General features: G+C 38.7%; 1 protein-coding gene across 1 annotated transcript in view; it reads left to right on the top strand.

Moving 5' to 3' along the window:
• Positions 1-24,015, top strand: part of B3GALNT2 (beta-1,3-N-acetylgalactosaminyltransferase 2) — a gene marked incomplete at both ends in the record, with an annotated part of 47,392 nt that overhangs the window by 813 nt on the left and 22,564 nt on the right. Inside the window, 4 exons of the mRNA XM_084254033.1 lie at positions 10,336-10,483; positions 15,544-15,644; positions 18,960-19,153; positions 21,163-21,258. Coding sequence (XP_084110159.1) covers positions 10,336-10,483; positions 15,544-15,644; positions 18,960-19,153; positions 21,163-21,258 — 539 coding nt within the window. The remainder of the gene's footprint in view (positions 1-10,335; positions 10,484-15,543; positions 15,645-18,959; positions 19,154-21,162; positions 21,259-24,015) is intronic.

Here is a 24,015-nt window from a genome sequence, read left to right as displayed (position 1 = left end):
GAATGCTTTGCCCTGGAGATTTGTTACTGTCGTTAATGGATTCTGCCACCCTGAACACTGCTGAAGATGTCCCTGTTTTTCTTGTCCTTGTTTTTTTCTTTTGTTTGTTTTGTTTTTTTAAGAGCTTGCCCTAGGACATATAAAGAAACCTAGAAGGCTGTTTTAAAGCTAAGGTAGTAGTCATTTTGTTTTTAACCGCATTGGGAACTTCTTTCTTACCACTCCTCCCCAAAACAACTTTCCTTATACAAAAGTTTTAAAAATTTGAATTGAGTATTTGCAATCCAGAGAAAGCTCTGTGCTTTAACTTGGATGTATAGAAATGTAATTGCACAATCCTCAAAGCAACCTCATTGTTATAATTGGGGTTCTTTATTCTGGTAGCAACCTCTTAAAGTCTTTTCCTATTTGACAAACCGCAAGTTCTTGAGAAAGCCTATTTCTGTGACCTGACTAGAAATGAAGTACTAAAATGATATCATGAAAATACAGTGTTACCATACATTTAACCTGTTAGCAGGTTGTGATTTTTTTTAGGTTTTTGTAAACTGAGCAGAAGAAAGAGTGCCATACATATATAATATACTTTTTAACATCTGTTGTGTTTTATAAATTTCTTTATTTTGATACTGAGTGAGCTCTACTGGAATTTACTTGCAAGACAGCCTTAGGATCTTTTATGACCTTATCAGTCTTTGGGGTTCAATCAACAAGCTAAAACCCTGCCTTCAAGCCTTTCGGCTTACCCAACAATTTTAATTTGAGATACATTTTTTCCTATTGTAACAGAGTGGTCCCCAGGGAAAGGGGAGTGAAGTTCAGTTGGTTTGGGGGTCCATAGGTGCCCCTCACCCTGCCTGGTAAGACTATTCCCTTAGTGTTTGGCTAATGTCTAGCCAGACTAGACCAGGCTAGATTAAGGAAGTATGCCATGGAAAGGGATAAGGCTATAAGTGAGGAGACCATTATCTTCCCTTGAATTAACATTTTAAGAGTATTGTTCTCCTTCAGTTTCAATTAAGTCATGGGAGCATTTTTTGAAAGGGAGTTTTACCTTCCCTAAATATTGAAAAAAGGCCCTCTGACTGATATTCAGCAGATCTTTGAGAACCAACTTTATGTCAACTTCTGTTGTAATAATCAACATAAATTCCCTGTCCTCAGGCAGTTGACAATTTATCAGAAGAAGGGGAGGCAGAACATAGGAAATTATTATTAAATATCATAGGGGATAGTGTTAAGTGCAGTAACAAAAATAAAGCTGTTTAAGAGGCTAGAGAATGTTGTGCTGCTGTTTAAATAGAGAGGTCAAGACAGGTGATTAGGGACTTGAATAAAGTGAGACAAGCTACTAAGGGCACTATTCTAATGTGGGGGAGGGTGTGTCATTTCAAGTAAAATAGTCCGGGACAGCAACTGGCAAAGCAGGTCTGGTGAAATCCAGCATGCCTGGAGGTTACAAGGAAAATGGAGGCAGAGAAAACCATTGCACTAGAGTGTACAGATAAAAGATACCTTAATTATAACATTGTCTTTGGGTAATCTCTTAGCAGTGATTATTTAACAGTTAATTTAGGAAAATAATGTGACAAAAGAAGGCTTTTCTTTCTAGGATGTTGGGAAAGAAGCATATCCCAACAACTGCTTGACAGTGTTAGTTGTTGTGCTAGATACTTAGTCTCTGCTCCCAAGGAGTGCAGTCTGTTCAGTGGAAACACATAGGCAAATGGAAGGCCAAAGACAAATTGAGCTTGCTTTGCAATTTTGCCTGGGGCTAGTTCTTCCAGAATTATCCCTATATGCTAATCTTTTCTTTGTGCTTTAGTTTCCTTATTTGAAAAGTGATGATCTCATAGTTATTGTGAAGATTCAGTTAATTTAACACCCGGGAGAATGCCTGATTCATAGTAAACACTCCTTGAATTTTAGAATAGTATAGTGGTGTTTATGCCACTGTGGTGTTTTGGGAGGTAGCCTAAACTGGTGGGGGTGCACTGCTAGTGGATATGCTGCTTGTCCATATTAGTCCATCTATGATGAGCTGGAATGTTTTTCAAGATTCTACCTATTTGTGATTAGTGCCTTCTGAGATCGTGCACATGAGCATGGAAATTTTGGTCCGATCTTTAAATATCCTTGGGCTTATTTTGAGCTGTCGATTTTGAAGTCAAGCTCCCTTAGTCTTTAATGAACTTCTGGATGGCTACTCTAGTGCAGAGGCTAGCAGAGCTTCGGGGTTATATTACTTTTTAAGGCAGAGAAATAGTTGTTACCCTCAGGGAGCTTGTGTGGGTGTGGAGGAAACAGGACAGGCACAGGGTGGGCGTGAGATCACTTTTCAGGCAGACTAGTAAAGGAATCTTAGAGTCTCCCGTGGAATTATAAGCCTTTAATGCTGAACAAGGGAAACCAGCGGGCAGGGAGACAGCATTGATGCTGCCCTTTTATCCTCTCCCTTCAAGGCCCAAGGGTGCACGCTTACACATGCATAATCAGGGCAGGCGTGCAAGACCGCAGGTCATAGAGGTAATGACAGGAGGGAGTAAAAAAAAAAAAACAAAACCTTATTTTTATCTCATTTACCCTACAATAGGGTTTTAATTAATTCTGACATGAAGATTTGTTTATTATTAATATCTCTGCTATCTAGAACAATGAACGTAAATGATGCTCAGTAACTATTTGAAGGACTAAATTAAGAGAAAAAAATTGGAAAAGAATGGATGAATTTGTCTCCAATAGATTGTTCACATTCCATGATGACTTAATATTTTAATTTTCTTATGAAAATAAAGTAAGTTCTTTGTAGAGAATTTTGAAATTTAAAAACATAGGAAAAAACAATGGTCTGTATTAGATAGGTTTTGAATGCATGTACATGTTTGGGGGCAATTATTGAGTTATATGAAAAATGATTGATGTGTAGTATACATTCAGAAAACTGCATGTAAATGTGCAGTCATACATTTTCACCAAGGAACACACACAATAATCAGCAGCCAACTTAAAAAAACTACCAAGACCCCAGAAATCCCCCTTCATGTTCTCTTCCTTCACTGCTAAGTGTGGTAACTTGTTGTTTTGGGAGTCTGTGGGTGTGGAGTGCGGGGTCCTTGGGTTCACTCTGGGAAAGGTTTCACCAGAGCTCCCATTTCAGCGACACACGGCCAGTTTCGCCGGCGAGTTTCTCCACAAGACAGAGACGGTAGTTATATTTAAAAGGCAGGTTTATTAGGGAAGGGATGAAACAGTTAAAGACACTTGCACAGACACAGCGGGCAGGAAGAGCTGCCCCAGAAGGGACAGGTTTGCCAAGAGAGGCCTGCATGGTTGTAGGGGGACAGCCTTGACACAGGTCACGGGCAGGCAGGAAGGCTGCTGCCCTGCAGAGGGAGAGAATTGATGAAAAGAGGCACCTGCATAGTCACAGGTGGGCAGACCGAATGCTGCCCCGAGCCTGTGCAGACTGCACTGATACAGTCTTCTGTTTGGGAGGGCTCACTCCTTGTGAGCCCTCAGTTGGTTGCTAATTGTTTTATTTTTTAAGATTTATTTATTTATGCATACAAGAGCTGGGGTACAGGCCAGAGATGCTGGGGGGTGGGGGGGAAGGAGGGGCGGTGAGAGGCTTCACCAGAGATGGAACAGAACAGGCAGATTGACTGAAGTACACTGCTGAGGGGAGCAGCAGGCGAGATGAAAGGTCTACTGCGCTATGTGGGTTGCTCCCTGGCCAGCCAGGGATCAATCTCCTGTTGCAGAGGCTGGGGACAGCTTCATAGTGCGGTGCTTAACCCCCTGCATCACCTGGGAGGCCCCTGGTTGCTAATTTTGGATAACTGTAGAATTTGAAAGGGATCAGAGATTCTACAATGGGCTCAGTCTCCATAACTTTACCTTTGGGGTCATCTCCATCTCTTTAGACTGAGCCTAAGGATACTAGTGTCACCTAAGGATATTAGTGTCGATGGTTATGCTAATCTCTTCTGCCCCCACCTCCTTGTATGATCCAGGTTTCTGGTCTTGTGGCAACTCCTTTTTTTAGTTTTTTCTATTCCTGTCCTGATCTTTAATGGCAGAGATTTGTCTGGTTTTGCAATTTATATCAACGGAACTACACATAGTTCTTATAGCCTGCTTATCTTACTTAATATGATGTAGAATGTTATGTATTTGTTTATAATGTTTAAATTATTTGTTTACTATATAATTTTAATGCCTGCATAGTTTTCTAGTATAGTCATGTGCCCCATGACCTTTCAGTCAGCACCAGACCATATAGAAGACTGTTGTCCCTGTTTATAGCTTAGGTGCACAGTAGGCTTCATGGTCTAGGTTTGCATATGTACACACTGACATTTGCATAATGTCTAATGACACATTTCCTAGAATGTTAGCCCCATTGTTAAGTTTTCCTGATGGTAGATAACATGATAGTTAGCTAGTCCTTTATGTATTTATGTAGTTTGCAGTTTTTCACTGTTACTCAGTAACACTGATTAATAGAAACCTGCATCACTGATTATTTTTTCAGAGTAAGTTCTTAGACATGGAATTGCTGGATAAAAGTAAATAATTCTGAGGTGTTTGATGTGTGCGGCTCATACATTTAAACCCTTGATGGTCATCATGAGATCAGCCAGCATCTATGAAGAACCTTGTCTAGGCAGTTTTCAACCCTACCTGCACATTAGAATCACCAGAGAAACTTTTTTTTTAAAATAACAGAGGGGCCTTGTAACCCCCCCAGTTTCACTGTTGTACCTTTGGGGTACTGAAAAGATAGGTGAGGTTGTTGTCAGACCTGGGCTCCCCTTTTGTTTACTTTAACCCGATACTTTTTTTTTTTAAAGATTTATTTATTTTTATTTATACAAGCACTGGGTACAGTTAGAGGTACGGGAGGGTGAGAGAATTCACCAGAGCGGGGAGCAGAGCAGGCAGAAGGACCAAAGTACACTGCTGAGGGGAGCAGCGGGTGGCAGGAGAGGTCTGTGCTCCATGTGGGACCCTCCTCTGGTGGCTGGTGGCTGGGGAGCAGCCGGGGATCGAACCGGCATTGCTGAGGCTGCGGGCAGCTTTGCAACCCAGCGCTCAACCTCTGCACCACCGGGGAGGCCCTAACCCGATACTTTACACTTTAATCCAGCCCTCCATTTATGTAACATGAACTGGACGTCATATCTGCTTGGAACTCCCCTATTCATTCATCTGACGTTTACTGGATACGTAGTGTGCTCATTCCATGCCTGCAGTAACAAATCACAAACTTGGTGGCTTAAAATTAGAGATTTATTCACTCACAGTTCTAGACATCAGATGTCCCAAATCTGTTTCACTGGACTAAAAGTATCAGCAGAGCCATACTCCCTTCAGAGACTTTAGGGGAAAATCTGTTCTTGACTCTCTGGATCTGGTTCAGATTCTGGAATGCTGACATTCTTTGACTTACGCCCACATCCCTGCAACCTCTGCTTTTAACTGCACATCACCTTTGTGTTTTTGAGCACACACGTGTGTACTCACATTTACACATACTCAGGCAGCAGCCGCAGCAGCATTCTCTTCCCTGCCTCTCTCCCTCTCCTCCTGTTTCTCCTGCCTGGTTCTGCAAAGACACTACCAAAATATATTACTAACAGCATGGGAGAGTAGCCATTTCCTTGAAGTCACTATCAACTTTTCTTTAAAATACCCATCATTGGGCCTCCCCGGTGGTGCAGCAGTTGAGCGCTGGATTGCGAAGCTGCCCACGGCCTCTGCGGCGCTGGTTTGATCCCCGGCTGCTCCCCGGCCACAGGAGGAGGGTCCCACTTGGCGCGCAGACCTCTCCTCCTGCCCGCTGCTCCCCTCAGCAGTGTACTCCGGTCCTTCTGCCTGCTCTGCTCCCCGCTCTAGCTCTAGTGAATTCTCTCACCCTCCCGCACTTCTGACTGTACCCAGTGCATGTGTAAACAAAACAAACAAACAAATAAATAAATAAAAACATGCCTCTATTTAAAAAATAAATAAATAAATAAAATACCCATCATTTTGGCTATTGTTTGCGTAGTTACGGAGGTATTTATCAATTTGAATGTAGGGGAAAATATTTTATTGCTCTAATTCAGGAACTCAATTCCCAGTGAAATTGAACATTTTCCCCAGAGGTTTATTGGCTATTTGCATTTCTCCCATGAATTATCTTTGGCTTTTTGTCTCATTTTTACTTACTGGTTTTATTTGTTGTTGGGATTTTTTTTTTTTTCCCTGTTTCCAGACACCAGAACAAATTAGGTACACTGTATTTGCAACATACAGGGTGATGAAAGTGTAGCACCAGATACTAATAAGGGCACTAGGAACCAGGCAACATTCGTACACAGGTATATATTGAGCATCCACATTGGCTTTTATACTGTGTATCGGGCTGATTTACATTGGTGGTATATGGTAGAAGAGACTTATTTTTCTGAATTGTGACTTCAGTATGTCTGGAAGTAAACATTCTCTAAAACGCCAGAATCTACCATATACTTCTCTTCAAGAAAAAGAAATTCAGGTAAAGTAAAGCAGTTCAACAGCTTTCAGAAGCAGCTTAGGCATGGATTAGAAGCAGGGAGGACTGACAGTGGCAGAAAGGTGGACTAAGATCAAAAAGTAGTTGACAGGCATAATCCATGGGATGTTCATAGGCCACGTGATTATCTTCATGTTTCTTTATTTTTAGAAACATTTTGTTTGGTTGTGATGTGGAAAATTAAATCAAACTCCCTTGTACTGGTCTCAATAAAAGTTCAGTCTGAATTGTACATTGCAGCAACTAGATGATGAGAAAGGGATAGATTTGAGAAATTTTTCATGAGGATTTTTGTCATCAAGAAAAGGTTAAATTGTGCTGGATGTAATCCATTTTTAGAAGACTAATTTTGATGATTCACCAAAAATAAGGGGTTGGTGTTTGGCATTTAAAGAGATGTCTCAGTTACATTTTTATTAACGGAAAGGAACTTTAATACAATTAGTAAACAATACAGAAAAGACAAAGAATAGTTTCCAAATTAAGCACCCCGAGTTACCCATCCCTTCATGGGCAAAAGTCCAGCCATAATAGGATTGACCCAGAGCAAGACCCAAAAGCCTGCCACAAGTCTAAAGAGGTCTCAGTTATTTTGAAATAGCATTTTAGTGATATTATACAGCATGTTGGCTATGAAGTCAATAACTATGTCTTGTAACTACATTTGCTTCCTGTCTCTAAAGTATAGTTCATATTAATATATTTCTGAAAAATAAGGGGGAAGTGGGTATATAATTGTTAATTTAATATAAGCATTTAAATTATTCTCCCTGGTGGCACTGCACTGTGAAGCTGTCCGCAGCCTCTGTAGCACGAGTTTGATCCCCAGCCAGCCAGGGAGCTACCCACATGGCGCATCAGACCTCTCCTGTCTCACCCGCTGCTCCCCTCAGCAGTGTATTTCAGTCTGCCTGTTCTGTTCCCCACTCTGTCTCTGGTGAATCCTCTCACCCCCCACATCTCTGGCCTGTACCCCAGCTCTTGTATACATAAATAAATCTTTTAACAAATAAATAAATTATTTTTCAAACTCAGACTCATCTAGAATTAGTTCCAGTACTAGGTACAATTTTCCATGTATGATTATATATAAGAAAAAATGTTCTGGAACTGTAAATTTAAAAAAAATTTGTATGCTAACCAGCATTTTCAGTGATCTCCTTATCACTAATTGACTAGTTGAATAAATGTATGGGTAAAGATGAGAATTGGAGTTAATGAACTACGTCAGGCTGCATAGCTACAGAATAGATGAAGGATGGAGTTAGAGTGCCTGGAGTTAAGTTTTAGCCTACCCATTCACTAGCTGTGCACCTGAGGGGAAATTACTGAATGCTCTGTGCCTGTTGCCTCATTCAATGGGGAACCTAATATCACCTGCTTCATAGGTTTCTGAGCATTAGGTGACACTCTGCATGCAAAGCATTAAAATGATACTCAAGGCATAGTAGTGAGTGCATCGTGTTTAATATGGCCTGTTAATACACAAGCCTAATCCATGAAATCTGGGTTTCAATAAATTCTGTCTTTATAGAAGAATGAGTGCAAAATTTGTGGACAGCTGAAATAATAAGTATCTCGGTTCCATTTAGACTTGAAATACCTTTTTAGAAAGATAACTATTGCAGAAAATAAGGTATCTACACAACAGTTCCTTTGATTGTTACTATAACTTTAAATTATCCTAATAGAAGAATCTTCTCAGATTTTATTTTAATTCATCCCATTAAAAAATATCAACATGTTTTTGTTACCTTTCGACTGAATATCTAGATACAATGGTATATAAAAACATTGCATTTAATGTAGTAAAGATCTCTGACCTTCGATAACTTATTTTTGGAAACAGTTTGGATCTGTTTCCACCACTGGAGAAAGACATGAAATGGATCACTCATTAGAGCTATATATAAGTTATTGCTCTCAAGCTTTGAAAACGGGCGATGAAAAATAGGGACAAATGTCTTTCTCTTTTGTCTTTCTAATGACAAAATTTTAAATGTAATCCTGTCCATTAGACCATGTAACAGTAAAAAATGAGCCATTTGCATGACTTGTCACTTGATTTTCTTTTTTCTGGAAATACTGCTTCTCTCCTTCATTCTTTAAATAGTTACTGATACAGGTTTGCTGGATGTAGAATTTACTGGCATAAATAAGTTTTTTGATACTTCTAGCATGGTAGTCCTACTTCTCTAAAACTTAGTAATATTAAATTATTATCAATAATATGGAAGCATTTTTTTTTTGTCATTGCTGTTGAGTTTCTAGCACTTGCCTGATGCCAAACCAGCACCTTTATAAACACCTCATGTGATTTTTACAATCATCATATGAGATGTACACCCATTTGTAATTAAGGAAATTGATAGGAAGTTAAGTCACTTTTTTGGAAAAAGCATTGGCTTACAACTTGTATATGATTTAGAAATATAGGACCACTCCCTTTAGGTGTTTCCTGGCCACCACCAAGGCACCCATAGTCCTCCACTATAGTCCACTATAGTGCTCCCTCCTCACTTTGTCCTCTCCCTGTCTCTGACACTCTCTGGTAAGTTCAGATCTACAGTCAGATTTCTAGGGTTTGTTATTGGTTTGGCTTCATTTGTTTTGTTTCTCTGTATTCCACATCTAAGTGCCATCATCTGGTATTTGTCTTTCTCCTGATTTATTTTACTTAGCACAATGCCCTGATTCCATTCATGTCACAAATGGCAAGAGATCATCTTTTTTTTTTTTTTTTTAATAGTAGTAGTCTATCGTGTACATATATCACATCTTCCTAATCCATTCATCTGTCCTTGGGCATTTAGGTTGTTTCCATAGGTTGGCTATTGTAAATAGTGCTGTAATGATCATAGGTGTGCATACATCCTTTCAACTTCGTGTTTTTGAAATCTTTGGGTAGATATCGCTGAATGGAATTGTTAGATCAGATGGTAGAATTTTTTTTTTAATATATTTTGAGAAACCTCATACTGTTTTCCATGAGAGGTAGAATAGCCTACATTGCCACCAACAGTGTTTGAGGGTTCTTTGCTCCATATATTCACCAAAACTTGTTTCTGGTCTTCTTAATGTGGGCCCATTCTCACAGGTGTGAGGTGGTATTTCATTGTGGTTTTGATTTGCATTTCCCTGACATAAGTGATGATCAGCAGAGGTTAAATAGCTTTTATAGTTTAAAAGAACCAGGATTCTTGGCCTACCTGGTGCCCTAGGGGTTAAATTACAGCATTATCACCACTGCATCCTGAGTTCGATCCCCAGCCAGGGAGCTAACCCACATATGGTGCAGCAGACCTCTCCTGCCTCGCCTGCAGCTCTCCGCAGCAGTGTATTTCCATCAGTCCACCTGTTCTGCTCTCCACTGTCTCTGGTGAATCCTCTCACCCCCCTGCACCTTTGGTCTACACCCCAGTTCTGTGCCAAAAAAAACAGAATTCTTAACTATGGTCTCATTGACTCTCATTGCTCTCTACTCTATGGTTTATGCTACATTGCCTTTACAAAGTGGCTCTTATTGTATACATCTTATTTTGAAGAATTTACATACATGTATGTATACATACATATGTTTGGAAGACAAGAAGATTACACCAAACTCTTAACAGTGGTTATGTCTATGTGGTTGGGTTTATGGGTACTTAAAATTTTTTTCTTTGTATTTTGCATTTTCTACAAACATGAACATACATTATTTTGTAAATTGTGTTATATTGAACTTAACAGCAATTGAGACATGGCATTTCTAATTTATTATTGCTTATTTCTAGATCAGTTGGCCTTATTACCTCAGTGGAAGTCTAGTCATTATGATATGGTAGTTGGTGTGTTATCAGCTCGCAATAACCATGAACTTCGGAATGTGATAAGAAGCACCTGGCTGAAGCATTTAATACAACATCCAGCATTAAGTCAACGGTAGGTTTTCTGAGTTGACACCTGGCCTGATTTACTGGATATGAGTCCTGAAAAACCTCTTCTTTGATAGTCAAGGATGTCAGACAGGTGACCTCTTCCTGGGGGAATTGGCTTTTTTGTTTTGCTTCTCATCCATATAAATGGGCCCAAAAAGTAAATTTAACCAAGGTTTTAAGGCAAAAGATTGGTGAAAGAGGATGTATTCTTTAGTTAAAATACCTGGTATTTATAGTTATCTAGTTTTATTTTGAGCTTGGTTTTTGTTTTGTTTTGATACAGAATAGTACTTCTTAAACAGTTTTATTCCAGGATAGTTTTCTGCTTAGACAGACACATTTCCATCTAAATTTGCTTGTCACTAAGTTTGCAGAGATGCCCTTAGTTTTATTCAGTTCTGTAGTATTTTTCAGTTGCGTGACCTGCAGTGTGTATCACAGGCCATGTTCTTTTTCCTGACTACCCTCCCAGGAAGGAACTCTGATAGCACATTAAATAGTTCAGTTACTGGTTAGGGGTCTTAGTCTTCTCGGTGAGAGCAGCCTCTGGTGATTATGTGATGAGGGGCTAGTGGACCAGAAGCAGGAAAGGTTGGACTTGTAGTTTTGTGAAGACATTTAGGTGATAAGCAGAGAAGGCCCTCTCAGGATTACGTTAAACTGGCACGTTTCTGACTGAGTAGCTGTACAAGTGAATTGCAGTGTGAATTTTCTTGTCACCAGCAGTGAACATTTACAGATTTCTTGTCTTACTCATAGCAGTTTTCATTCCTTTTCAAGACGGGTTTCTTTACTTTGTGATCACAGTGATAATAAAACCTATTACCTAGCAAATGAAAGGCCTCAGAATCATCACTTCTATCAGAATCACCTCCAAAACCTGCGTTTCCTTTATGCTTTCCATCTCAGAAAATAATGATCCCTTTCTACTAGTTACTCAGACCCAAAACCTTGATGTTTATAAATGGAGCAGTTGGTCTACCATGCAGGTGCTCTAAGGATGGTTCCCATATACCCGTGGTAAATTACACAGAAAGAAGCAATATGAAATTAAAGGATTTATTGTACTTACAGATCCTAGAGAGGGAAGCATCGTACCCTATTCAGGAAGGCATAGAAGCAGAGCATCCTAAGAGTGAGGACCCACAGGCAAGTGTCTTACTGGAGATCAGGATAGAGTATATAACCAAAAGGGGTGAGAGAGTTTCATTGTTGTGTTTGAATGTTACTAAGTTACAGGAGAGGGTAAGAAGAGGAACTTGAGGCAAGGACCAGCCCTAGCTCACTAATGCACCTGGTCACTGGGGCAGATGATCACAGTCCGTTGACCGAGATATTGAGGAATCAGGAAAATATTGAGGTTTTTAAAATTTGCAGTGCGGTGTTACCGTGATTCTTCTTGCTTTCATTTACCACATTCAGTCCATCAGCATCTCTTAGTGCTACCTTTAGATCACAGCTAGAATCTGATTTCTCGCCCTTTATACTACCATGCTGGTCTAGGCTGCCATTTACTCTCACTTGTATTATTGTGGAAGCCTCCTTCTCTTCTTTCACTTTTGATCCCCTGTGTTTTATTTTTCATAAAATTAAATTATGTCAATTTTCTGCTTATACTTCCCTTGACTTCTCTTTTTGCTCAGGGTGAAATTCCAGGGTTTTATTGTGGTCTTTGACCTTACCTACATTGACATTCTCTGTGCTGGCCACCTTACTGTGTTAATATACACCGAGTGTGCTTTGCCTTGGGGCCTTTGCACTTGCTACCTGCCTATCTATGCCACTCTTCCATTGGGTATCCTCATGGCCCACTTTTCACTTTCTTCAGGTATCTGCTTAAATGCCACCTTAGTAGACAGACCTTACTAAGTACCATGTGACTCTGCTCCCTCTCCGTCTTCCCTACATGGCCTTCCTTTTTCTTATTACCAACTAGTGTGTGTATTATATTTAGCTGTATATTTATAAATTGTGTTTTTCCCTCTGGAATATGTTTTGTGAGTGTAGCAGCTTCAGGTTTTTTTTTTTTTTTATTGATGCATTCCCAGTGCCTCGAACCTAACTTGGCACAGAGTAAGGCACTTAGCTATTGAGTGAGTGACTCAGAACTAAATGTAATCAGTAAAATTAACATTGGGACATTTGCCAGTAATTTTGTGTTTTTTTTTTACCATCATAGCATTCTTGCTCTAAATTTAGTAAACTTGGTGATTTGTTTTACAAAAATGATTGGACATCTGTATAAAAATAGATATTAGCCAAGAATTCCTTCTGGAGAAGAAATTTCATAGATGTAGTAAGAAATAAAAGATGGCTTTAAAAAACATATTTGGCAAATATATGTGATTATGTAATTAGCAGATTTATTCATTCCTGTTTATATTTTTATTCTAGATGCTAATTGTTCAGGAGGTAGTCTGCCTTAATTGGTCATCAGTAAAAGAAAGTGTATTTCTGTACTATGGCTTACTTTCAAATCTTGCGTTTCACTGAAGGAGCCAGGCCCCATGTATACTTTGAGAACTTTATGTAATTAGCAAGTCTTTGTAATAAAACCATAAGTTGTCAATTTAATATTTATTAATTACATTCTGCCTACAGGTAGTATATTATGTGGTAGAAATCAAAGGTAGGTACAATATAGCTTGAGTCTTTAGTGAGGGTTTGAAGTTTAATAGGAGGAAATAGTTGTAATAGTGAAATAAAATGTTAAATGTGCTGTGATATAAAGTAGCCTGGAGTGTTCTCAAAAACCAATTCTATGTAATTGGAGCACAGGGATTATGGGAGATATATGTGTTTGTAGATATATGAGACTTGCTTGGGCAGAGAGGCAGAGATGATTACATAAAGAGAAAGGGAGGACATCTAGGCAGTTACCAGATTGTACAGAATAATTGTGTTGCAAGTTCAATGACTGGAGGACTGCTGTAAGGTGAACTAATGTGGTGACCTAATAGGAAAGTAAGGTAGGATGTAGAAAGAGGAGCAGTCAAGATTGATTACTAGCTTTCTGGCTTAAAGAATAATGAAATCATCAATCAAGAGAAAAGAAAATACCAGAAAAGAAAAGAGCAGGTTTCATGGAAAATAAGCTAATTTATGGATATGTAATTTATGACCATGTTGAGTTTGAGGTCCCTGCAGGCAATGCTATGCTAGTAAGTGTTTACTAATTGACTCTCTGAAAAAAGGTATGCTTATATGTATACAAAAAGTTGTACCCATAATTAAAAGATAATACATATGAAATTCTTTGATGTAAATTACATATAGCTAGGTGATTCTCATGGAATGCTTTCAGTGTTTGCCACACTTTTGTATGTATAATAACCAGTTCAGTTGCAGTTACAAGAGTGTTCTTCTGATGTCTTACTCTTTAAATTAAAGAGAAATACCAAAGTGACAAAATATGTGACAGGGCTTTACTCTTCGTGAAGTGAGTGACTTCTTTGCTGGACCAGGTAATGGATTTAGCAATAAAAAAAGTATTTCCTCTTTTTCTACTATTCACAATGCAATAACTACAGATACATCATATTTTTTAAAGTTTAATGTGCACCATTAACATTTTCTCCATCAATAGATGATCAACAAAGCAATAAAGCAAACCATTATTTGTAGTGTTTGCCATTTTCCACCCTGTAAATATTCCCACTATGAGCAATTTCAAATAATAATGTGACATCTAAGAATACAGAGTTCAAGAAGATAATGCAATAGCACACACACTGTAATTCCTCATATAGATTTAATAAGTATAAATAGCCGTAAGAGCAGAGATAATAGTAAAATAAATAAGAAATTTTGAATTTGAGCATTTCCTTTGATTTTAATACAGTGTACTTAATTATAAACTTATATAATGTAATTTTTTTTTTTTTTTTTTTTTTTTTTTTTTTTGTGGGACCCTTGCCGGTGGCCAGGGAACAAACCAGCGCTGCAGAGGCTGCGGGCGGCCTTGCAGCCCAGTGCTCAACCACTGCGCCACCAGGGAAGGCCTTATAATTTAATTTTTAATGAAGGCTGTGCTTAACTAGCTCACAAAATTTAGTAATTGACTCATAAACCAGTAGGTCACTACCATTTAGCACTCAAGATGCACTCAACCATTTGTAGATCATTTAGGTAAAAATGTACAATGACTTTGCAAATCTTTTACTTAGAAGATGGGTCCAAGTTAGAGATGCTAATTCAGGAATCATTCCTGAATTGAGGAATGGTTGAGACCTTAGGAATAAATATTGCCTGGGGAGAATAATTGAGAAGAATAAGAAAAGATTCATGGGAAAAGTCCTGGGATAATACCTATTCTTACTGATACTGGGGAAGATCAGCCAGTGATGTGGGGCAGGGTCACATAAAGAAGGGAAGAAGGCATTTAGGAACACCAGTCTATCGAGCCAGAGAGAAGTGAAATAGGTAAGGGTTGAAGAGTATCTATCAATTTAACAGCAGATCAGTAGTTACATTGGTGGTAGACATCTCAGTGGAAATGGTGGGTATAAAATAAATGGGAAATGAGAAACTAGAGCCTGTAGTTTTAGCCTACAGAGTGAAGTTGGACTTCATTGGAAAGGAGTGGGTGGGCACAAAGAAGAATGCTGGGTGGGCAAAAATTGTCAGGACTTTGTGTAGGGAACAAACCATTGGTTAATAGGTAACAAGTGAAATAAGGCCTGTGAGAGGAGAAGACCTCCTCTTGGATAGAAAGACTAATCTTGAACACCTGAAATAGAAAGCAGGTAAAGAAGATTGGAGCTATAGGGGTATTTTAGGATGTGGACGTGGGAATCTGACTTTATGTAATTCGCTGGTAACCAAGCCAGACATTCATACTTGGTCACATGTAGTGCTGCAGTAGAGGGTTTATACTTAAGGCACTTGGTAGTTAGCAGCTTTTGGTTTACTTCTTCCCTCTTTGTGCTAGACTAGAAGAATGAAGTTAGAATTAACCCAGTAAATATTTGTGTCTCAAAGTAAAAGCTTTGAAATGGGCGTGAGGAAACATGCATGTGCAAAGTGAAGATCAGTAACTGATGTTAATGCCAACACATCTCTCAGTGTGCTTGTGAAGTTCATAATAGGTGCTCATGGCTGTGAAGTACCTGTGGAAGACAGGGAAGACCCTTATTCCTGCAGACTACTCAACATCACGAATCCAGGTGAGTGTGTGTCTTCCTTTTCCTCAGCTTGTGACTGCCCTATCCAAGTTTGTTGAGGAGAAGTTGCTAAGCTGAATAGTATGATGGTCTATTTTTAGCAGACTAAAATCAAACTTTCATCAAATTTATCTCCTCCCTTTTGAGAGCTGGGATATTTGTGGAGATTCTTTATAGAGATACATAATTTCAGTTTATGTTTCAGTATGATTCAAATGCCTCTGGATTCCTTATGCATAGGTAAATCTTAAATTACTAAATTTTAAATCTTAGTAAACTACTGGTTTCACTAGCCTGTTGATTTAGAATAGCTTTAATATAAGAAGTGTAGATCAGCTTTCTCTTAGATTATTGCCTAAGCTTCAGCAAAAGAAACTAGTAAAAGTTAAATACAATGTTTTCTACTCCTTACAAAAGATTTGAGAGTTCTGATGAGGAGGAAGAAACGTTGATCATAATTAGGTTCTTCACATTATTGGGAGACTGATTTTAGGAAGTTCATGTCTCAACAGCTGTCTGTCTTACTAGCATTTCCTGTTATGTTCAACTGTGGTTCTAAGGGAGATTACACTTTTCCAAATCTTAAATGTGCTGATTGTGACTTCTGGTATTTGAAGATTTGTGAAATCTCTGTAATTATGTACACCTGCTTTTATAGACAGTTATAGTGTAGAGATTTAGAGGATGAACTGTGGAGTCAGGCTTCATGACTTTAAATCCACACTGTGCTATTTTCTCGCTGCATCACCTTTGATTGTTAATTTGCCCCTCTTCCTCAGTTTCCTTGCTTGTAAACTAGAGATAAAAGTACTTAGGAATCAAAATGAGGATGAAAGAATATTGACACACAATATTTAGTATAATTCCTGGAACATGGTAGGTGGTTTTATTATTTTAAAGAACCTGCTTTTTGGGTTTCTATCAGTTTTTTAATAAATTGGAACATATTTTAAAGTCTTTAATGTAAAGCAGAGGTTTCTTATTTAGGATGTCTATGGAATTTAGTGACCATTGTCAGCAAAATTTTGTGTATAATTGTGTTTTTGTAGGGGAAGAGGATTCTTTTCACTGGGTCTCAAAAGGACCATGAACCTAAAAACATGTTTTATTGCTGATGATGTCAGAGTAGTCTAGAACAAATAAGGTTTGGAATCTGAAACCAAACCAATTTTTTAAAAATCTTACCTTTAAATTAGCCAGATTTTTTTCTTTTTTTCTTTTTTTCTTTTTTTTTTTTTTTTTAAAGATTTATTTATTTATTTATACAAGCACTGGGTACAGTCAGAAGCGCAGGGGGGTGAGAGAATTCACCAGAGCCGGAGCGGGGAGCAGAGCAGGCAGAAGGACCGAAGTACACTGCTGAGGGGGGCAGCGGGCGGCAGGAGAGGTCTGCGCGCCATGTGGGACCCTCCTCCGGTGGCAGGGGAGCAGCTGGGGATCGAACTGGCGCTGCAGAGGCTGCAGGCAGCCTCACAGCCCAGCGCTCAACCGCTGCGCCACCGGGGAGGCCCATAGCCAGATTTTTTTCTATGTTAAGTGCTGTTATTCATAAATAGTAAAGGAGTGGAAGTTTCCATTAATAGAAAAACTTGCATATATAATACCTAGGTTAAGATTTTTTAAAATAGATATTACTAAATTAATATTGAACCAAATTTTATCTTTTTGATGATTCAAATAGTATTTAGGTTATCATATGATACTCTAGAAGTTTCGAATAATAGCAATTTAAAGCTGCAGGATTTCCTATATCAAGGTAGCTTGAAGTTCAAAGTACATATATTTTCTATAGAAATGTGTAGTTATATGTTTAATATTGCCTTCAATAGAGATGCTTTTACCTTGAATCTATTTCAATTACTAAGTATATTAAAGAGAAATTTTTTTATTATTGTTCAGTATATTTGGAGTCCTCATTCTCTGACCAGTGTTTGCCTAGCCTATGCCAAAATCTGCATCCTCCTTTTTCCTCCCTTCTGCTCATGTGTATAATTTGGTGGAAGCCATCAGTTCTGTTTAGTCACATTTTATCGAGCATCTACTAAGCGCGAAATAGCATTCTAGGAAGTCTAAGGTAGGGATCCAAATGACCTGCTGGGTTGTGAGAACAGAGTTTATATTTGTCTAAAATTACGTAGTCTTTATAATACTGAATATATTAACCAACAAAAATATGTGTGCATTTTATAAATATATATATGACGGTGTGTATATATATTTTTACCAGTGGTGGTGTCAGCGAGTTGGAAAACTACAACTCTAAAAGAGACAAAGAACTTTAATCTTTTGGAATAATTTTTTTTTATATTTTTTATCAAAGTGGAACTGATAATCTTGCCATGTTAACTGCTTCATGAAATCTCTCCTGGTTCATTTATCATAATAGAAAAATTTATTTGAAAAGGACTTTTTTGGTAACTTTTATTTGTGAGAGAGGGAAAAGAACAGCGAATCTGAATTCCCTAATAGGTTTGATTCTTAAGTCTGCTACATTCTGTGACTTTGAGCAAATTCTTTACTATTCCTGGACTTCAGTTTTTTAATCTGTAAACTAGAGATAATAGCACAATGATTGGGATAGTTGTAAAAATGTAAACATGTAAGACATGTCACATGTTGAATGTCATTTTGTTCAGTGTCAGCTGGGATTTTTTTTCTCATCAACATTATAATGAAAGTATCTTAATAAAATGTCGTTTTGCTTAAAGTCAGTTTCCAGGAACCTATTGAGGACTTAAGCAATATGTGCTCAGAAATGCTTACTGTGTTTGATAGTCTTCTCTGATATCAATATTGTATGTGAACAGTTTTGATATTATTTGAAATGATGTCATTTACTTATGTATAATAATTGCCCAACATCACAAATATTTTAAATTGCCCCTACAATACATAGGAATTTTGGAATTTGTAGAGCAAGACTAAATTTATTTCTTATTTATGACCTCAATCAAAAATGTTTATGGCTGTTTTTTATACTCCTATTTATCCACCTTTTCCTAATAGAGGCCTTTGAATTAAATATTCCCCTTTGGCATTGTATAAACACATACATGTGTATGCAAAAATCTATGAAAATTGTTCTAGTAATTAAATATTTCACTTAGATGTGGCCGAAGATTTCATTCTTAAATTTCAAATAAATTTTTTTGTAGACACAGCTGTGTTTCAGAAGTATTTTCTAAATTACTGCTCTTTGTGAAAAAATTATACAGCGTGGCTATATTTTGCTATCAACCGGCTTCATTACATCATATTAGTAAAATAAAAAGTTATATGTTTGATTATGTAAAACTCCTTATCTCATTACTTCCTTAGTTTTGAATCAGGAAATTGAGGCATTCAGTCTTTCTGAAGATACTTCATCAGGGCTCTCTGAGGACCGAGTCGTCAGTGTGAGCTTCCGAGTTCTCCACCCGATCATTATTACCAGTCTTGGGGTGTTTGATGATGCCAACGATGTGGGCTTCCAGAGGAACATCACTGTCAAGCTTTATCAGGCAGAACAGGAGGTATATACTGCTCTGTACAATCTCATTTTTCCCTTTTTTTGAAAACTTCTGGGTTTTCCTTAATGACATATTACTAAGTTGGAAGGCTACATAATTCTGTCAGCTTAGAAGACTTTTATGTTTCTTTCCTTATTGATTTGGATTCATTATAATATGGTATATTATAGTGCTGGTTTGGGGAGAAAATGCCAATAAATAAATGTGTTATATCTAGGAAAGGAGTTAGACCAGATTGGAAATTTCCAACCTAAAATCCCCTGTAAGGCATTTCAAAAGTTGATAATGGATATAAAAAATTTGAGACTTTTAGATATAAGCAGTTACTTTCTTTCCAATCCTGAAAGTCTGCCACTGTAATACAGGGATAACACGAGTGCTTCAAGTCTTTTTTGTACTAAGGATATAGGGGGAATGAAAGTTTAAAACAACCGGTGTTACTCTGTTCTTGATATTTGGGGAAATCTGATTTGTTTACAGTATTTGAAACAGTGTAGCAGGAAATTATATTTGAAAAGATCTGTTTCTGGGTTTTAAACTGCAGAAATCTTGAAAGAAGAATACAGTGAACATTCACATATACATCCACCAACTAAATTTTATAAAAGTTATCATTTTGCTGTACTTGCATTATCACATGGTCATTCCTCAATCTTCCTTTTTAAAAGTTATTTCAGAGCACGTTGCCGATAACTTCAGTGTGCATATCATAACTTTTTTTGAAACTCATTCATATTGTGTGTAACAGTGGATCTTTCCTTTTTTTTTTTTAAGAAGCATGTATTTTATTTATCATTCATTCTCATTTATTCATTTATTTATTTATACAAGCACCCGGTACAGTCAGAAGTGCGGGAGGGTGAGAGAATTCACCAGAGCCAGAGCGGGGAGCAGAGCAGGCAGAAGGACTGAAGTACACTGCTGAGGGGAGCAGCGGGCGGCAGGAGAGGTCTCCGCGCCATGTGGGACCCTCCTCCAGTGGCTGGGGAGCAGCCGGGGATCGAGCCGGCGCCGCAGAGGCCGTGGGCAGCTTCGCAACCCAGCGCTCAACCCCTGCGCCACCGGGAAGGCCCCCTTTTCCTTCTTTTAATTGCTAAGTTGTATTCAGTAATACACAGTGTTCATCTATTCTCATATTGATGGGCATCTGGAAGGTCTGGAATGTTTCCTGGCTTTTTTTTTTTCCTTTATTAGTGTGATGAATTATATTTATTGCCTTTGGTGTGTTAAACCAAATTCCTATTCCTCTTGGTCACATGTATTGCTGGAAATTTTGTTCCTTGTAGCCAATGTATAGTTGGGTCTTCCTTTTGTATCTAGTCTGAGAATCTTTACTTTTTGCTTAGAGTGTTTATTCCATTTACATTTAATGCAGTTATTGAAATGGATAATTTTCAGCTTTTTAGTTTGCTGTTTCTTCTACTTTTTTGTTTCTTCCTCTTTTCTTGCCTTCTTTGGCATTAATTGAATGTTTTTGAAATTCCATTTTAATTTCTCTATTGTCCTTTCAGTTCTTTGTACTATTTTTTTTTGTGTGTGTGTATCACTTACAGAAAGGTTACAACATACATCCTAATCTTTTCAATCTTAAGTGAAGGTTGTACCCCTTCATTTAAAATATATGAACCTTGGAACCTTACAATTCAGTTTACCATTCCCTGTCTTTTTGTTGTGGTTGTCATATGCATTATGTCTGTGTATGCTATAAATTCCTTAATGCAGTTGTATAATTTTTTTGCTGTGAAGAGCTAAATGTATGGTAATTTAGATTTTTTTAATATTTGCCCTTATTTACCATGTGTTTGGTTATATTAAACATCTTTATTTAATAACTATATGGCACTCAAAGACTCAAATGATGCCGAGTCCACAGTGGAATAGTGTTAGTAACCATGGTGGGCACCCGTGAGAATTTAGCTGACCGAGGTATAGGATGTTTGAAAACTTGTTGCATATGCAGCGTCTAATGTGAAATATTTCTTTTTGCCTTTGTTTTTTATTACATTTTGTAGGAGGCCCTCTTCATTGCTCGCTTTAGTCCTCCGAGCTGTGGTGTGCAGGTGAACAAGCTATGGTACAAGCCTGTGGAGCAGTTCATCTTACCAGAGGTACAGCATGTAATGAAAGCCTATGGTGCCAGGGCAGTCCTCCCTAAGCCTGTGTGTGTGCGTTCAGAGGCAAGCATTTGACATCTGGTGTACCAGGATGGGCAGATGAGACTGCCACCTGCCACATACTGAAATATCCTACCTGCAGAGAGCTTCATGCTGCCTCAGATTCTAAGACAATACTATTTGAAAAGCTTTGCATGTTACCATGGTTTATCTAGTGGCATGGAGAACAGCACAACTGTTTCAATGACTGAAGATACTAATAGGTGGGTTGATAGACCAAACACACATACATTTGATAAATCAGTTTACTAATCTAAAGAATGGTAGGGGGAAGAAGGGAGTAATGGCAAAAGATCATCACATTTCCAAGAAAAATAAAACTTCTCCAAGTTGTGGATGAAGTCAGAAAACATAACTGTCTCCTTCTGGGTCCCTCCAGTTCTAGTATTAAGTAAGTAAGTGCTGGAGACCACATCACCTGCCAGATCCCCTGGAGTTGAGCCACAGTGTGGTTGTGGATTATTAAACAGTTGGACACGAACAGATTATTCGTTCAGTAACCTCAGCCTTTCCGGTCTATTTCAGCCTTGTCTGAATACTTTACTGAAACTGCTTTGAACCACAACGGGGGGTCAGTTTCCCAGCTATCTCTGGAGTCATTTTAGAGCAGCTGTAGAGTTTGTCCTGCAGCATCAAAGTTAAGATGTGGAAACTAGACAATTTAATAGATTAACCTAGAAGAATGTTTTCTACCACCAGTTTTGTAGGCTGCTGTTCACATTTATGCAACGGAATTATACCTGTTATTAATGTGTTGTAGATCTTTGAAGTTGAGTTCAAGTAATTATATTTAATTTGGGGAATGTCAAAGGTGATTTCCTTTATTTCATCTGTATATGAACTTACATTTTAAAATACAGTTTTAATTGAAGCAAAACACTGGGGAAATTCTATTTTCTAAGTGTTGTAAAAAAAGACTAAAGTGAATATCCTTATGCCTCTCTTTTGTGTGCATAACTATTCTTTTCTGAGGATGAAGTATTGGTTCATACTTCATACACATTTTTAAGGCATGAGATTTCTTTCTGGAAGGCATATTATAGTTTACATCAATTTGAATATCATCAGCATTACATGAGAATGCCTATATTCCTATGTCCTTTTTAAATTTCCATTTTGAACTTTTTTCCTTGTTAAATGAAATATGTACCATCAAAGGTATCCCATACTTTTAAAAGTCATGTCAGCTACAGAGTATTGACCAAGTGTTTGATTTTTAGTTTTAAAGGAAGCCATTCTTTGGTTTATCTTTTCTCAGAAAACATTTATCAACAATTTGGTATGTGCCAAGCAGTGGGGCATTTTGAAGACACGGTACGAAGATGCCTGCCTTTAAAGCAGCTTATTATATCCTAGTGGGGTGAAAATGCTAACCATGATAATCTGCTCACCTGTCACATGCCAGGCACAGCTGAGTGACTTCCCTACATTAACTCATTGATCAGCTCCTTTGGGATTGAAACAAGTCATCCTTTCTGCTCAGAACTAGCATAGGTGGAACCAAACTCAGTCTTTGTGTGGTTCCCAGGGGGAGAGTAATGTTATTCTGAGGAGACCAGGAGCCACCAGCATTGTGTCTGATGCTGTTCAGAAAGGTCCGAAACCTGATGTAGTGGTGATTTCCACAAAAGGCTTGAGAGGACTGGCACAAGTTGGCAAGAAAAATGATGCACCTGAGGGCCCATTTGGGTGTTAGTGCTCATCTGAGTGGGCACATGTGAGCATTACATGTGTGAATTTGAATCCCTGCTCTGCCATTCAGTGGCTCTGTGACCTGTGTAAGCTACTTAAACACCGAGTCTGTCCCCTTCTCTGTAAGATGGAGGTGCTACATGACCCAGTTCAGAGGACTCTTGGCACTAAATGGTAAATGACAATACACGTAGAATACCTAGGCTTTGCTGCCACGTGGTAGGCATCCGTAAATAAATGTATACTCTGCTTAATTACTGCTTCTACTCTTCCGCTTTTGGAGGTCCTATTCTTCAAGAGCAGTGTTTCTCCACTGGGGCAGTTTACCCACCAGGGGACAATTAGCAGTGTCTGGGACAGTTTAGTGTTACAGCTGGCTTGAGGTGGTATAGGGGCAGGACAGGCCACTGAGCAGGTTTTTTGATCCAGCAGACCAGGGAAAGGAGGAGTCCTAGAGCCATCAGTAGCTTTTGCAGGCTTTTATTGGGATTTACCAGGCACACAGCAGGCAGGGGGGCCAGGGGGCCGGGAGGCTGGCAGGCTGGCAGGCCTCCCAGCCCCCAGCAAGTCTTCACTCTGTCTGGACTCTCCGGCATTCTTTGTCTCCCAGCTTCTGTTCTGCTTCTTTCTCGGCTTCTGCTGGCGTCCCCGTGACGCCACCCTTAAAAGCCTAGTCTTAGCCCGGGTGAATCCCATCTACCTCTGCCCACACCCTACTCCAGGTTCCCGCCATCAGGCATGCAGGACCGCAAGGATCCATCATCTATCCTAAGGGCAGGAGGGCAGAAAAGCCTGGTACTTTTTACCTTACCCTACAGGTGGTACCAGCATCTTATACGCAGAGGCTAGGAATGCTCCTGAAAATCCTACAATCACAGGACAGCCCCCACACAAAGCACTTTCTTTTTTTTTTTTATTTATTTATACAAGCACTGGGTACAGTCAGAAGCACAGGAGGGTGACAGAATTCACCAGAGCCAGAGCGGGGAGCAGAGCAGG

Source organism: Talpa europaea, assembly GCF_964194135.1.
Source record: "Talpa europaea genome assembly, chromosome: 14".
In the NCBI taxonomy this organism is placed as follows: Eukaryota; Metazoa; Chordata; class Mammalia; order Eulipotyphla; family Talpidae; genus Talpa; species Talpa europaea.
Note: the sequence above shows the minus strand (reverse complement) of the source record. Positions and strands in the feature narration are given on the sequence as shown.